At 38.4% G+C, this 15364-nt stretch overlaps 3 protein-coding genes across 4 annotated transcripts; 2 read left to right on the top strand and 1 right to left on the bottom strand.

Moving 5' to 3' along the window:
- The first annotated feature begins 8024 nt into the window (after nt 1–8024).
- LOC128869824 (uncharacterized) lies at nt 8025–8797 on the top strand. The gene is made up of 3 exons (XM_054112426.1): nt 8025–8244; nt 8314–8521; nt 8582–8797. Exons 2-3 carry the CDS (start codon nt 8315–8317, stop codon nt 8795–8797), a joined length of 423 nt encoding a protein of 140 aa, XP_053968401.1. The 5' UTR covers nt 8025–8244; nt 8314.
- Nucleotides 8798–8836: 39 nt separating this feature from the next.
- LOC128869823 (uncharacterized) lies at nt 8837–9381 on the top strand. The gene is made up of 3 exons (XM_054112425.1): nt 8837–9052; nt 9122–9184; nt 9247–9381. Exons 1-3 carry the CDS (start codon nt 8837–8839, stop codon nt 9379–9381), a joined length of 414 nt encoding a protein of 137 aa, XP_053968400.1.
- Nucleotides 9382–9631: 250 nt separating this feature from the next.
- On the bottom strand, nt 9632–11308 carry LOC128869477 (putative nuclease HARBI1). Of its 2 annotated transcripts, none has more exons than XM_054112028.1 (3): nt 10448–11308; nt 10245–10389; nt 9632–10171 (listed from the first exon to the last, which is right to left on the bottom strand). In XM_054112028.1, the coding sequence occupies exons 1-3, from the start codon at nt 10706–10708 to the stop codon at nt 9801–9803; spliced, it is 777 nt and encodes a 258-aa protein (XP_053968003.1). In that variant the 5' UTR covers nt 10709–11308; the 3' UTR covers nt 9632–9800. The 2 variants fall into 2 exon arrangements, with proteins under 2 accessions (XP_053968003.1, XP_053968004.1); XM_054112029.1 differs by having other exon boundaries at nt 10634–11308.
- Nucleotides 11309–15364: the final 4056 nt, after the last annotated feature.

Genomic DNA, 15364 nt, shown 5'->3' with positions numbered 1-15364 from the left:
GTAATGCCTTTTATTGAGGTGAACTCCTTGGTTTATTCACCTGCATTTGAGAGCTGGATGAGTATTTCACCCTTTTGCGTTCGCTTTATTTTTGAGACTACTTTGTCAAGTTCTCCGAGTTTGGGGTCGGATTTCACCGACTTTAATATTTCCGCATAGGAGGTTTCACCCTTCGCATCTATTACTATCGGGCCAGGTCTAACTCTCCTTGGTCTAGCCTTTCTTGGCTTGGTGTTTTTAGTCACCGTCCTCCATTTAGCTGCATCCACCTCCTGAATTCCCTTTTGAGGGGCCGACGGCGTTCCGGTGTCCTACTGTACGCCTGTTCCATTCCATTTCACCGACTTGAATATTTCCGCATAGGAGGTTTCACCCTTCGCTTCTATTACTATCGGGCCAGGTCTAACCCTCCTTGGTCTAGCCTCTCTTGGCTTGGTGTTTTTAGTCACCGTCCTCCATTTAGCTGCATCCACCTCCTGAATTCCCTTTTGAGGGGCCGACGGCGTTCCGGTGTCCTACTGTACGCCTGTTCCATTCGTCTCTGGGTTCCTCCGCTTAGATTTTGGCGTCAATACAGCAGCATCTAGTTTTCTCTTGGGGTCTGGATTGTGCTTTAATCATGGGAATGTTTGCAAACCGCTGCTTTTTCTTTTGACGTCTTTGGCTTGTTTATCTCCTTGTTCAATGGCTGCCAGCTCGTATAATGCCTTGAATCTCTCTGTTGCATTCCTCATAGGCTCATGTATTGATCGCCTTTACCATTCTCCAGCATTTGAACTAGCTTCGCATTTTCCCGCCAAGCCCGTAGAATGCCGTTCGCTTGCTATCCACGGTATCACCATTCGTCTCCTCAATCTCATTTTCCCGCTGCGCGCCAACCAGAACAGGGGGATCACAGTGTTTTTGGTTTCCGTTAATCCGACTTCATATCGGCTGTTGCTGGTCCTGCCGCTTTTTTCTCCGCTATAGTTACCGCTTGCTGTTGTTGTTGTTTTTGTATATTATTATTTTTTTTTGCATCTCCATTTTAAAGAGCGTCCCCACTCAGCTCATTATATCTAGTCATTGTGTAGTTGCTTTATAACCCCATGGCTATCTATACTATGTAGGGAGCCCTGCAAGGGTTGACACATGACGTAAGAGTGCATGTGTTCAGAGCCCTGTCGGCACTAACCAGTAAATATTCAACTTCACTTACACGACCAACTAAATGGTGACGGCTAGTTAGCGTTACTTGAGGCCTGCCAAAGTTTTAACGAGACGGAGGCTATCGTGAGCTACTTGATCACTCATAACTAACTAGGCTGAGCTGTGGACTTTAGTCACCTCCTACGACAGGCATCCCTTACCGCGCGCAAATTCTAGCCCCCTGACCCACTGGGGTTGGCTGTGTGGCATACTGCAATCGCGTTCAATATTCCCGGCCTACCGCAGTTGAAAGGACCCCCTTATTACTCTCCTAATGATTTCCTTCATAGAGGTAGTCTCTTCCACCTCAACTCGATGGACTTTATGCACTGGCTTCCTTAAGAGAGCTGCTGTTTCTTCTGCAAAAGACGCTGTCTCAGCAAACGTCTTTTTCGGTGTGAAGTATGCTGCCCGTTTCGTGTTCCGATCCCGTTACTCCTTATGAATGCTTGACACTTCATCTTTTCAACGAAATTCACAGTTTCCTTCGCATATGCCAAATGCGCTAAGCGCTTGATCTCTGTCACGTATTCCTGTAAGGTCTCATTTGTTCTCTGGCAGCGATTCGTCAGTTTGATCAGGAAGATTTGCCGTCTGTGGTCATTCCCGTAACATCTCCCTATTGCCACCATGAGACTCTCGTAGTTACCCCGATCGGCCTCTGGCACATCCTGCTGTATTTCGGCGAAACCCTTAAGCTAGACAAACAACACAGCAACTTTGTATGCCGTAATTCAATGATTTGGTGTTGCTGTTGAGCATATTTGCAAATCTCTCATTATATGTGTGCCCAGCACTCTCCTCCGTGCGAGCGTATGCGTTCTCACAGTGTAACTGATATTTCAATAAATATTCAACCGCTTGTAGTCCGATCATGTGTTCCGCTCTCGCGCGAGTAATGATAACACAATGTTTATCATTTATTTTATGTAACTTTATTTAGATATATATACGAGATATACAACTTAGTAATGATAACACAATATTTATCAATTATTTTCTGTAACTTTATTTATATGTATGTAAGAGAGATACAACTTGCCGTTTACGAAGTCAAACTTAGAGTGAAAGTATGATAATGAGGAATATAGGTATGTTAGAAGTTAAGAGAGAGTTTTTCTTAAAGGTAATTTGAAAGTTCAATATTACCGTATTAAACATTAATTATTATATTGAAATAAGTGGAATATATGAAAGTGAAACTACATATAAGGTATATAACAGTAGTAAAGGGCGATTTTTTAGCTATTATCTTTTAGTTTATCAGTTTGTTTAAACAGCTCAGCTTTATCAGTTGGTTTAAACAGCTGACGCACGTTTCGTGTTTTGTTTCACTGTCAAACATCTTCAGTTTGGTCTATAATTTATCCATGAATCGTCTTACAAACGAACAACGCTTGCAAATCATTGAATTTTATTATAAAAATGCGTGTTCTGTTGAGAAAGTTTAAGATCCACTTTTTTATCGAAAAATTGTGTTCAGCGGCGAAGCTCATTTTTGGATATGGGTACGTAAATAAGCAGAATTGTCGATTTTCGAGTGAAGATCATCCAGAAGAATTGCAAGAGCTACCAATGTATCCAGAAAAGGTCACATTTTGGTGCGGTTTATGGGCTGGAGGTATCATTGTACCGTACTTCTTCAAAGATGCTACGAATCGTAACGTAACTGTGAATGGTGAGCGCTACCGTGAAATGATGTCCAACTTTTTTTTGCCCAAAATGCAAGAGCTTGACTTGCATGACATGTGGTTTCAGCAAAACGGTGCTACATGCCACACAGCACCCACAACAATGGATTTGTTGAGAGGCGAGTTCGGTGAACATTTCATTTCACGTTCGGGACTTGTCAATTGGCCACCCTGATCGTGCGATATAACGCCTTTAGATTATTTTTTGTGGGGCTATGATAAAGCTCATGTCTATTCAGACAAGCCTGCTACAATTAAAGCATTGGAAGACAACATTAAAGCATTTATATGTGAGATTCCGGCCGAAACATTGGAAAGAGTATGCCAAAATTGGACTAAGCGGATGGACCATTTGACGCGCAGTCGCGGTCAACATTTGCATGAAATAATCTTAAAACATTAAATTATATGAACTGTACTAACGATTTAAATAAAAATTTTATGCATTTTTTTGAATTTTACGTATTTTTTTTTAACTTTCCTTTAGCTCTTAAAAAATCACCCTATATAATATATAAGTGGTTTTAAAATAGGGTTAATTCTATTTTTACTAACTCAGTTGTCGAGTTTTATTTCCTTATGTAATAATAAAATAACAATAGTTTATAATTAAATAATTAATTTAAACTAAAAACTGTTACATTTAAACCTTAATTTCAACATTTTTATTATATTTAAATTTTCTTTTGATATTTGAGCTATAAATGTTTTCGAGCTTGGAGCTTTTGTAATATACTTAGGTTGCTCTTAATGTCGCAGAGCTTTGTAATTCTTAATATAACCATCAGTTCTTTGTTCAACATAATTTTCCCTACATTTATTTATTTTATTAATGAACTTTTGTTTCGTTGCTAGTATGCATTCATATATTTTTTCTTTGTCACAATTTCCAAATTCAATGTTTATTGGCTTTTCTTTTGTTACAGAGTGGTAAGTATTATTATAGTAATCTATAGCTTTACTTATTTTATCTTTTATACTTAATGTCTTCTCCTCACTAGTACAATAAGTACTCTTATTTTTTCGGAAATTGTATTGGGCAAACGCTCAATATCAGCATTGCCAGTGGGGATATTGGCTTTTGTAAGATGAAGGATAATATTTTCAGTTTTCAAGTATTCCTTATATTTACACTTTTGAATTCATTGTCACAAATGAGCTTCTGAAAATGCCCTTTTTGGGATTTGTAAAGCCTTATTTTTTCAATGACGGTTTGGCTGCTTCTGTCTTCTAAATAATAAGCAGCAGAAAATTTGGAAAACCGATCAATGAACGTCAAGAAGTTTGATTTCGAATTCGTGTAGGCATCCATATGTACATATTATTTACTTTATATCTGAAGGAGTTTCAGATAAATGGAATTTAGCTTTAACTGGGTTACGATCAAACTTTGATTTCTTGCATGTAGAACAGATATTTTTATATTTATGCATTAAAAGCTTGAAATTCTGAAAAGAAATAAATTTCTTTAAACCTAGATAATTTTCATTAATGCCTGTATGCCCAGTTTCATATTTATGATAATTATGAATATGTTCATATGCTTCTTCTTCTGTATCTATATCCTTTGCATGGTATGAGCAGCGAACAAATTTAATGTTTTTAAATCCTGTAAATAGTTCTATTATTTTGTTCTGTAAAACGCTGTACTTTTTGTCATCTAGCTCGGTATATATGCCTATATATTGTTTCAAAATTGATTCTAAATTATTTTCTAAGTCAAACAAACTTACATAAATCTTTTTGTTTTTGTGTTTTATTTCCAAATCTTTTGGCTTATTTTTTACCAAAAGAATCTGAGTTTTGAATCTATTCACCACAGTTTCTAGAGTGAGAATGTGGTCATGTAAATCTTCCATTTGTGAGTGGATGGTATCCAAATCGTCAGTTTTATTTTTATAAAGGGCACTTGTAGAAGTATTGAACATATTGATTTTATTAGTGTCTGGATTAATTCTACTAAGAAAGTCCACCACAAGATTTTCTTTGCCCTTAATATAGTTGACGTTTATATTAAATTCGCTTAGCTTGATCAACTAACGATGCAGCCTTGGACTAATTTTTCCATGCGATTTAACGAACAACCATTTCAAAGGCTGGTGGTCGGACAAAATTTCAAATTTTGTACCGTACAAATATGGCCTAAAATAGCTTGTAGCCCAAACTATAGCAAGTAGTTCTCGTTCTGTTGCCGAATAATTCCTTTCGTGTTCATTAAGAGTTCTACTTGCATAGCATACTGGATGACGACTCTGTTGCAAAACGGCTCCAAGAGCCTCCAAATTAGCGTCAGTTACTAACTGAAATTCTTGATTAAAATCTGGGTACTTAAGTACCGGTGACTCTGTTATAATTTTTTTAGTTACTCGAATGAATTTATGTAATTCGGTAGCGGCCATGATTAACAGTTGTAGCGGTCATGATTATTTACTCCCGACGGTGCAGTTTTAAGTGTTCATGAGTCCAACAGTTTATCCAGCTTTAACTTGTTCACCTCCGCTTCCGTTAGGCTTAAAACTGCTGTCTGTGTTCAATCGCGCGCCTTTCGTATGTTCACTATCTCTATGGTTGATTCACCGATATCTTCTTTGGTAGAAATCTCATCAATATCTCGTACCGCCACTCGCTCCCCTAGTGTAATGCCTTTTATTGAGGTGAACTCCTTGGTTTATTCACCTGCATTTGAGAGCTGGATGAGTATTTCACCCTTTTGCGTTCGCTTTATTTTTGAGACTACTTTGTCAAGTTCTCCGAGTTTGGGGTCGGATTTCACCGACTTTAATATTTCCGCATTTAAGATATTACAATATTTTAAATAGCTTATAAGTTTAAAATTGTTCTCTGTAGAATTGTTTAAAAGTAGATCAATAGATTCTGTGTTGTTTAGTGATTTTCTGTGGTTTGTAAAATGTGTACAGTCGTCTTGGATGTGTTTGATGTTTGCAGCTGAGGTATTGCAGTATTTGCAGATATTTACGTCTTTTTTATTAGATATTTTTGTTATTTCCCTTCTAGTTACAGAAGGTGGCCAAATTATTATATTCAAACACAATTTTCTTCGGTTTTTTAGCGTCCATTTTTTTCTTAATATTTCGAACGCTGGACTGCGAAACATTTAGTAACTCAGCTATTTGACGCTGGGTATATTCACAATGTTCCAACATTGGGGAAATTTTTGCTTTTTTAGTTGGTGTGAGGTCAGCACACTTCCCCATCTCTACAAGGCAAAATTTTCAATTTATTTCTATAAAAACCCAATTAATAAATAAGAAAATTAGAAATCATCAAAAAAATATGAGTGTATAACACAATAATAACCCATTATTTTTTCTCAAAAACCACACCCGCAAAAAAAAGCTTGCACTTTGAAAATTTGAACAGACACTGTCACTAACGTCTGTCAAATATGAAACAATAGAAAAAACAAAAAACATAAGTAATTCCAGTTCACGTACAGTGTTATCAGATGTGTACGTAACGGCCCCTATTATGAGTTAGATTCGATCCTCGATATTCGCTGGTTGTCGAAGATCGAAAATCGAATGTCAATTTGGTATTATGAGCGGTGCAACCCTATCGAAATTTTCGTTGTTTACCGAATTTAGAGTCGAATGCAGTTTTGCTTTCGATTGTGTAGCGTATTGTGGGAAAATTAGTTAAAATGTAAGTTGTTTGCGATTATTTATTGTTTTATAGTAACCAAATAATAAACATATGTATATTAATTTTGTTAATTTTATGCAGGTCGAAAGTCGTGAGTACCAAACAGCAATTAGAAAGGCTGATTGCATTAAGGGAAGAGAATCCACAATTCGCAAAAGGGATTTACACAAAAGTTCAAGCAGAAAAAAAGGGAAGGAGTTTACAACGGAGCTGAATTGATTGGGAACACCAGTTAGAACGGCAGCAAAATGGATTAAGGTTAATAATGGTTTTTTTGTGACGTTTGCAGAAATACATTTTAATTTTCCTTTGGCAGGTATGGGCTGCTGAATGACGAATATTTGAATAAGGAAAATTTATAACAACAACAAACATCTAAATCGGTTTTTTAAGACTCCAATTTTTCTCTCAATGCTACTTCTCGCTTTAGCATGTTGTTTGTTGTATGTCCTTTGTGGAATTTGTGACTCCTCGCCACACTGAAACTCAATATACCTGTGGTCCGAGTACGAATCTTCGGCAAGGACTCTCCAGTTCTTGGTCAATCAAGGTATATTGATCAGGTACATTGAGTTTCAGTGTGGCGAGGAGGCACAAATGCCATTGCCCTCTAGAAACCCAAGAAAAACAGACTGGCAGAAGTTTAGGGAGGCGTTGCGGGACCTTGACGTTGCGCCACCAAGACTTCGAAAAGAACAGGCCATTGAGGCGGCTGTTGAGAAACTCAACGCTGCCCTAACCGAATGTTTTGAGTCAGCCTGTCCAATTCGACCTCTCCCTAGCCCGACTCCCGTTCCTTGGTGGAATCGAGAGCTCCAGATGTTGAGGCGTGAGTCGAGAAAACTTCTAAACCGGGCCCTCAAGACTAGCCTTGCAGAGGACTGGGAGCGATACCGTGATGTTCAGAAGAACTACAAGAGCAGTGGTCGCCAACCCGTCGATCGCGAGCTACCGGTAGCTCGCAAAGGCAATTCTGGTAGCTCGCGCTGCTCACGTTGCAAAAAATCCAAAAGTCTGAAAATCATACCAGTATTAGCAAATTTCAGAAATTTTCATAATAAATAGATAAACAGCGGCAACCCTGCGGTAAGCGATTTCGCGCCGACAAACACGACGCGAAGTCGCGTCTCGGTTCTAGGATCGGCTGGAACCGATTAGTTTAATACTGAACGGCATTATCAACGTTCTGCGTGCAGCGGTTGGGTTGGAGTTCGAAACATTATGGCAAGCAGTAGTAAGAAGGCGAAGACATACCATTTCCATTCGGAATGGGAAGAACAATACTTCTTCACAGAAGTTAAAGGCAAAAGTGTTTTTTTGTTATGTAATACATCTGTGTCCGTTCCTAAAAAAGGAAATATTGAGAGGCATCATAAAACTGTGTACATTCGAATTTTGAGAAGGCATTCCCGTTAAATTCTGCCACCAGTAGTGCGATTCACTAACTCTTATCGATTCGACAATTGTTATTTTTCTCTTCAGTATTTGTCGATTGCACTGTCGATTGTGCTATTCACTAACTTATGTTAACTAACACTGAACAGCTGTTTTCTTCTATTTATTCAAACTGATAGAGAGTGGCATCTTTGTCAAATTAAATGTCAGAATGAGCGAATAACATGAAGAAGAGAAACAAAAAAACATAGACGCCAAACTGTTAAATGCAATTGTGAGTGTTTTTTAACAATAATATATGTACAAAGTAAGTACAATAAAATAACTGTTTATTTCAATTTATTGTTTTATTAATAATTTTTGTATATTGCTTTAGGATGACATCGACAGCTACCAAAAGAAGCCGTGCCACATCCGAGCAGCTAAATCGCCTGCTTGACTACCTAATGGAAGTCCCGGGTCTAGCAGGATCTAGGTTCCACAGCCTCCATGGTAAGTACGAGTGCGACAAAAAGTGGAGCGAGCTAGCAGCAAAATTAAATAGTCTGGGTGGAGCAGTGAAGACGGTGAATCAATGGCAAACGGTAAGAAAATATTGTGTTATTACTTAAAAGTAGAGAGATGTTAATCATTCCCCTAAAAAGGTATGGCGGGACTTAAAAAGCCGCACCAGCATTAAAGCACGGAATCGGCGAAGGCAACAAGCTTTAACTGGGAACAGGCCAATCTGCGAGGAGCCCCTAACGGAATTCGAGAGGCGGGTGTCTGCTCTTATAGGGGAGGAGTATATGAAGGGCCACGATTCAACCCCTGAAAATATTCCACTGGAGGAGGTAAATTGCATGAAGTGTATGTTTTAAAGTGTAACTTACTGGTGTGTAAATTTTTTGGTAATCCAAATGGGTGTCGAAGTGGAAGATGAAAGGGTGATTTCGGAAGCCCCGTCGCCTTTACGGACGCCACTGGCAGAGAATTTCACGCTGAGGTCAGGTAATTCCCATATCTCAGACAGGAGAACACCACGGGCGAGCTTGAAAAGAAAGCGCATGGAAGAAGACGGTAATGCTCGGAAGAAATTTTTGGAAATAGCAGAAAAACAGGCAGATGCACTAAAGGTAATTTCTTTTGAACTTAATGTAAAATAATTTTATTATGTTTTTCCATTGGTGATTGTTTTTTAATAGATGCTAGCCCAGTCGAGTATAGAAACAGTAGAAGTCGCGAAACAACAAGCAGATGCTTTAAAGGTAATTTATTTTCAACACATAAAAGTGGCATTTTATTAATCGTTCTTGCTATTTTTTAATAGATCTTAGCCGAAAGCAGCTCTGCAATTGCTCAGGCTAATAAAATGATGGCGGAGGCAATAGCCGTATTGGGGAATGGATTAAGCGCTACCGCAGAAGCATTCAACAATCTAACGAATGCAATATATCGTATGTAGATTAGAAACCAATTCCGCAGTTCCTTTTTATGTGCACATATACCAAATGTTTATTTTAGTACCTGAAGTTACTTTTTATTTGAATTTTATAAGTAAACAAGCTGTGGTAATGTTAAGTAACATTAATTAAATGAATTAGAATGTATTGTTTTCGTTTTTACAAATAGACTGACCTTTGAATTTATAAACCATGTGTACATACGCTTATGCATACCTATATACATATGTAAATAGATTTATGTGCCTGTAACCTAAAACTGTATGTAAACTGAAGTTAAAGACTGAATTGTTTTTATTGAATCTGCATGTAATTTTGTTCAATAAAAGGTTTTAACAATAAATATGAAAATGTTTTAACTTTTTATACCCGAGTGTTCACATAGATATGTATGCGGAATGATTATGAGTGAAAATAGCATTTAAGTAAAAAAATTAGCAATCAGTCGGTCTTGGATGCGCTTTGCTGTTGAGGATGGTGCATCTTGGTTTACAAAAATGTCGTTTGTTCTGGGCTCTGTGAATTCATTTTCGGTCTGGTATATTCCTTCTCTTAAACGAATATTATGTAAAACTGAGCACGCGTTAACTACTTGTCCAGTAAATCCTGGATCGTACAAGAGTGTCCTTTGTTGAGACAAGCACCGCCACGTTGCCTTAAGAACACCAAAAAGTCTCTCAACTGGGTTACGAGCCTTGCACAATGCCTCATTGTACAAGAATTTCGGAGTACCTTCCGGTTGGTTTGTTAGAGGAGTCATCAGCCAAGGCTCCAAAGGGTACCCGGAATCACCTGCAGAGAATTTTTGATTTTTAATTCCCTTATTTTTATTTAAATATATTTATTAATAGATTAAAAAGCCTACCAATCAAAAACAAGTTATGGTTTCCAATTTCAAAATTCCGTTGCATAACCATTCGCACCGCAGAGGAACTCCAAATGTATGAATCGTGCCGTGCTCCCGGAAATTTGGCATTTACGTTTAAAATTTTAAGGGTAGGATCACATATCTGTAAAACATTAAAAGGGAATCTTGATTCTTGAATACTTTACAAATTATGTTGTTACCATTTGGACATTAAGCGAATGGTAGCCGTGGTGGTTGACATACGCTTCTTCATGACGTTTCGGGGCCAAAATTGACACGTGCGTACAATCGATAGCTCCAATGGTACCTCCCACAAACGGGGAGGTTGCTGAAGCAAAAATTTCTTTTGCCGCTTGCCGCTCCACTTGGGTCATGGGAAATCTCACCTTTGCGCAAAACATGGAGCTGTTGATTGCAGCTGTTACCCGATGAATGCTACGGCTAACGGACGACTGGCTCATAGATATTCCCCATTGCTCACCTACGGGTCGTTGATAACACCCGGTTGCAAAAAATCGTAGTGCAGCTAGAACCTAGTTGTATAAAGGCAGAATTTAGAACTGAATTAGCTTGAATGTTACCAAATTTACCTGTTTTTCAGTCGAAATCGCTGTTATTCTGGAACCTCTAAGATGACTGTCAAGCTGCGAAACTACTTCCTCAGTCAAGTCTGGAGTTAAACGGAATAACTTCTGGAACTCCCCTGCATCCAAATCGAAAGGATTGTCCACATGCCGGAGCAAACTTCGATCAACTATTTGAGGGCTCACTTCCTCCTCTCCACGCGATAAATCGTAAGCCAAATACTCAAACGCCATACTCACGCTTTTTAAATAAGTTTTTTTTCATCTAATTTCACAGTTTTGATTAAAATCACTAATTCTTCTTTATCGTTTGATTTAACAACACCAAAATTATTGTCGTTTAGTTCGCGATAATCGACAGGTTAACCAAACAGCTGATTTTGTCTTGTCGATTTTCGTAATGAAATGGGTTACTGAATAGCAAAATCGTAAAAATTGTGGTTAAGGAAAGATAACAAAGCGAATATCGATAAAATGTGTTAGTGAATCGCACCACAGAAAAGAAAAACTGAAACATTTAAAAATCCAGTTAATTGGACAACAGTCAATATTTTTGAAAACAATCGACAAAAATAAGGCTGCAACTGAAGCATCTTATCGTTTTTCCCAGATAATTGCACAAAAGAAAAAACCTTATGAATACGGGGAAATCATAAAACAAGCATTTTTGGAAGCTGCAGATTCTTTATTCGCCAACTTTAGAAATAAAGACGAAATAGTGTCTGCTATAAAATCTATGGAACTTTCTGCTAATACAGTGATGAAGCGAATAGAAGTAATGAGCAATGATATTTTTTTACAGTTAAGAAGTGACTTAGATAACTGTATTTATTTTTCACTGCAACTGGATGAATCAACAGATGTAGTTGACACCTCACAGATGGCCATATTTGTCAGGATGGCTTTTAGTGATTTTACAATTAAAGAAGATCTTTTGAAGTTTATTCCACTCATAGGACATACTACTGGGCTAGAGTTGTTTTCTCATTTAAAAAATCTCATCTCTTCTGAGAAAATTCCAATATCAAAAATGGTAGGCCTGACAACTGACGGTGCTCCAGCTATGGTGGGTTGTGATAAGGGGCTCGTGGCGCTATGTCATAAGGATGAAAGTTTTCCACTGTATTATACATCAGCAAGCATTATGTGGAAATTTTCTAAACTTGAACAACGTTATGAAACTGGTGGTGAAAATTGTGAACAAGATTAGAGCTCAAGCGTTACAAAGAATATTATTTAAAACCTTGGCTGATGAAATTGACTGTCAATACGGAGAGCTACTTCTTCACTCTGAAGTGCGATGGTTAAGCAGAGGACGAGTGCTCAAACGTTTCAATGATGTCCTGCCTGCTATACTCCAATTTTTCAAAGAACGCGATGAACCGATTCCTGAACTGGAAAATTCGACTTGACAGAGAAATTAAATGAGCTTAACTTGCAGCTTCAAGGCAGGGATAAAGAATTAGCGGAAATGATTTCTGATATAAATGCATTTATTACAAAACTTGAATTTTGGGAACAAAACCTAAAAAACCGCGATACTAAGCATTTTCCTATTTTTTCCGAAAAGATATCCAAAAATCTATTAGAGCCCTATGACAGTAAATATCATATGGAAATAGTTTCTAACTTGAAGGAAAACTTCAAAAATCGTTTCAAGGATTTCAGCAAAATTGCTTTAGTGACGCAATTTGTTGTTTCACTCTTCATGGACAATGATATACAACAGTTTGCAACTTGTGTTATGAACAACTTTGGCGAAGACATTGCTGTGACAGAAATGGAACTGATTGCTTTTCAAAGTGACTTCACTTTAAAATCTTTAGGTTCAAATACAAAATGTATATGGACTTTAGTAAGTAAAGATAAGTATTCAGTTTTATGTCGTGTTGCGTTGAAAGTGAAAGCGTTATTCAGTTCAACTTATTTGTGCGAATTTTTTTTTTTTCAATATGAAATTTATTAAAAATAAATACCGCAATCGGCTTACAGATATAGGTGTCCTACTGTACGCCTGTTCCATTCCATTTCACCGACTTGAATATTTCCGCATAGGAGTTTTCACCCTTCGCTTCTATTACTATCGGGCCAGGTCTAACCCTCCTTGGTCTAGCCTCTCTTGGCTTGGTGTTTTTAGTCACCGTCCTCCATTTAGCTGCATCCACCTGCTGAATTCCCTTTTGAGGGGCCGACGGCGTTCCGGTGTCCTACTGAACGCCTGTTCCATTCGTCTCTGGGTTCCTACGCTTAGATTTTGGAGTCAATACAGCAGCATCTAGTTTTCTCTTGGGGTCTGGATTGTGCTTTAATCATGGGAATGTTTGCAAACCGCTGCTTTTTCTTATGACGTCTTTGGCTTGTTTATCTCCTTGTTCAATGGCTGCCAGCTCGTATAATGCCTTGAATCTCTCTGTTGCATTCCTCATAGGCCCATGTATTGATCGCCTTTACCATTCTCCAGCATTTGAACTAGCTTCGCATTTTCTCGCCAAGCCCGTAGAATGCCGTTCGCTTGCTATCCACGGTATCACCATTCGTCTCCTCAATCTCATTTTCCCGCTGCGCGGCAACCAGAACAGGGGGATCACAGTGCTTTTGGTTTCCGTCAATCCGACTTCATATCGGCTGTTGCTGGTCCTGCCGCTTTTTTCTCCGCTATAGTTACCGCTTGCTGTTGTTGTTGTTTTTGTATTATTTTTTTTTGCATCTCCATTTCAAAGAGCGTCCCCACTCAGCTCATTATATCTAGCCATTGTGTAGTTGCTTTATAACCCCATGGCTATCCATACTATGTAGGGAGCCCTGCAAGGGTTGACACATGACGTAAGAGTGCATGTGTTCAGAGCCGGGTCGGTACTAACCAGTAAATATTCAACTTCACCTACACGACCAACTAAATGGTGACGGCTAGTTAGCGTTACTTGAGGCCTGCCAAAGTTTTAACGAGACGGAGGCTATCGTGAGCTACTTGATCACTCATAACTAACTAGGCTGAGCTGTGGACTTTAGTCACCTCCTACGACAGGCATCCCTTACCGCGCGCAAATTCTAGCCCCCTGACCCGCTGGGGTTGGCTGTGTGGCATACTGCAATCGCGTTCAATATTCCCGGCCTACCGCAGTTGAAATACTTTAAATCCGAATTTTCGCGTCGTTTCAATTGAGAAAAGGACCCCCTTATTACTCTCCTAATGATTACCTTCATAGAGGTAGTCTCTTCCACCTCAACTCGATGGACTTTATGCACTGGCTTCCTTAAGAGAGCTGCTGTTTCTTCTGCAAAAGACGCTTGTCTCAGCAAACGTCTTTTTCGGTGTGAAGTATGCTGCCCGTTTCGTGTTCCGACCTCGTTACTCCTTATGAATGCTTGACACTTCATCTTTTCCACGAAATTCACAGTGTCCTTTGCATATGCCAAATGCACTAAGCGCTTGATCTCTGTCACGTATTCCTGTAAGGTCTCATTTGTTCTCTGGCAGCGATTCGTCAGTTTGATCAGGAAGATTTGCCGTCTGTGGTCATTCCCGTAACATCTCCCTATTGCCACCATGAGACTCTCGTAGTTACCCCGATCGGCCTCTGGCACATCCTGCTGTATTTCGGCGAAACCCTTAAGCTAGCCAAACAACACAGCAACTTTGTATGCCGTAATTCAATAATTTGGTGTTGCTGTTGAGCATATTTGCAAATCTCTCATTATATGTGTGTCCAGCACTCTCCTCCGTGCGAGCGTAGGCGTTCTCACAGTGTAACTGATATTTCAATAAATAATCAATCGCTTGCGGTCCGATCATGTGTTCCGCTCTCGCGCGAGTAATGATAACACAATGTTTATCATTTATTTTATGTAACTTTATTTAGATATATATAAGAGATATACAACTTAGTAATGATAACACAATATTTATCAATTATTTTCTGTAACTTTATTTATATATATGTAAGAGATATACAACTTGTCGTTTACGAAGTCAAACTTAGAGTGAAAGTATGATAATGAGGAATATAGGTATGTTAGAAGTTAAGAGAGAGTTTTTCTTAAAGGTAATTTGAAAGTTCAATATTACCGTATTAAAAATGAATTATTATATTGAAATAAGTGGAATATATGGAAGTGAAACTACGTATAAGGTATATAACAGTAGTAAAGGGTGATTTTTTAGCTATTATCTTTTAGTTTATCAGTTTGTTTAAACAGCTCAGCTTTATCAGTTGGTTTAAACAGCTAACGCACGTTTCGTGTTTTGTTTCACTGTCAAACATCTTCAGTTTGGTCTATAATTTATCCATGAATCGTCTTACAAACGAACAACGCTTGCAAATCATTGAATTTTATTATAAAAATGCGTGTTCTGTTGAGAAAGTTTAAGATCCACTTTTTTATCGAAAAATTGTGTTCAGCGGCGAAGCTCATTTTTGGATATGGGTACGTAAATAAGCAGAATTGTCGATTTTCGAGTGAAGATCAGCCAGAAGAATTGCAAGAGCTACCAATGTATCCAGAAAAGGTCACATTTTGGTGCGGTTTATGGGC

Source organism: Anastrepha ludens, chromosome X, assembly GCF_028408465.1.
Source record: "Anastrepha ludens isolate Willacy chromosome X, idAnaLude1.1, whole genome shotgun sequence".
NCBI classification, from domain to species: domain Eukaryota; kingdom Metazoa; phylum Arthropoda; class Insecta; order Diptera; family Tephritidae; genus Anastrepha; species Anastrepha ludens.
The sequence above is the reverse complement of the archived record's forward strand: the minus strand, read 5'-3'. Positions and strand labels throughout refer to the sequence as shown.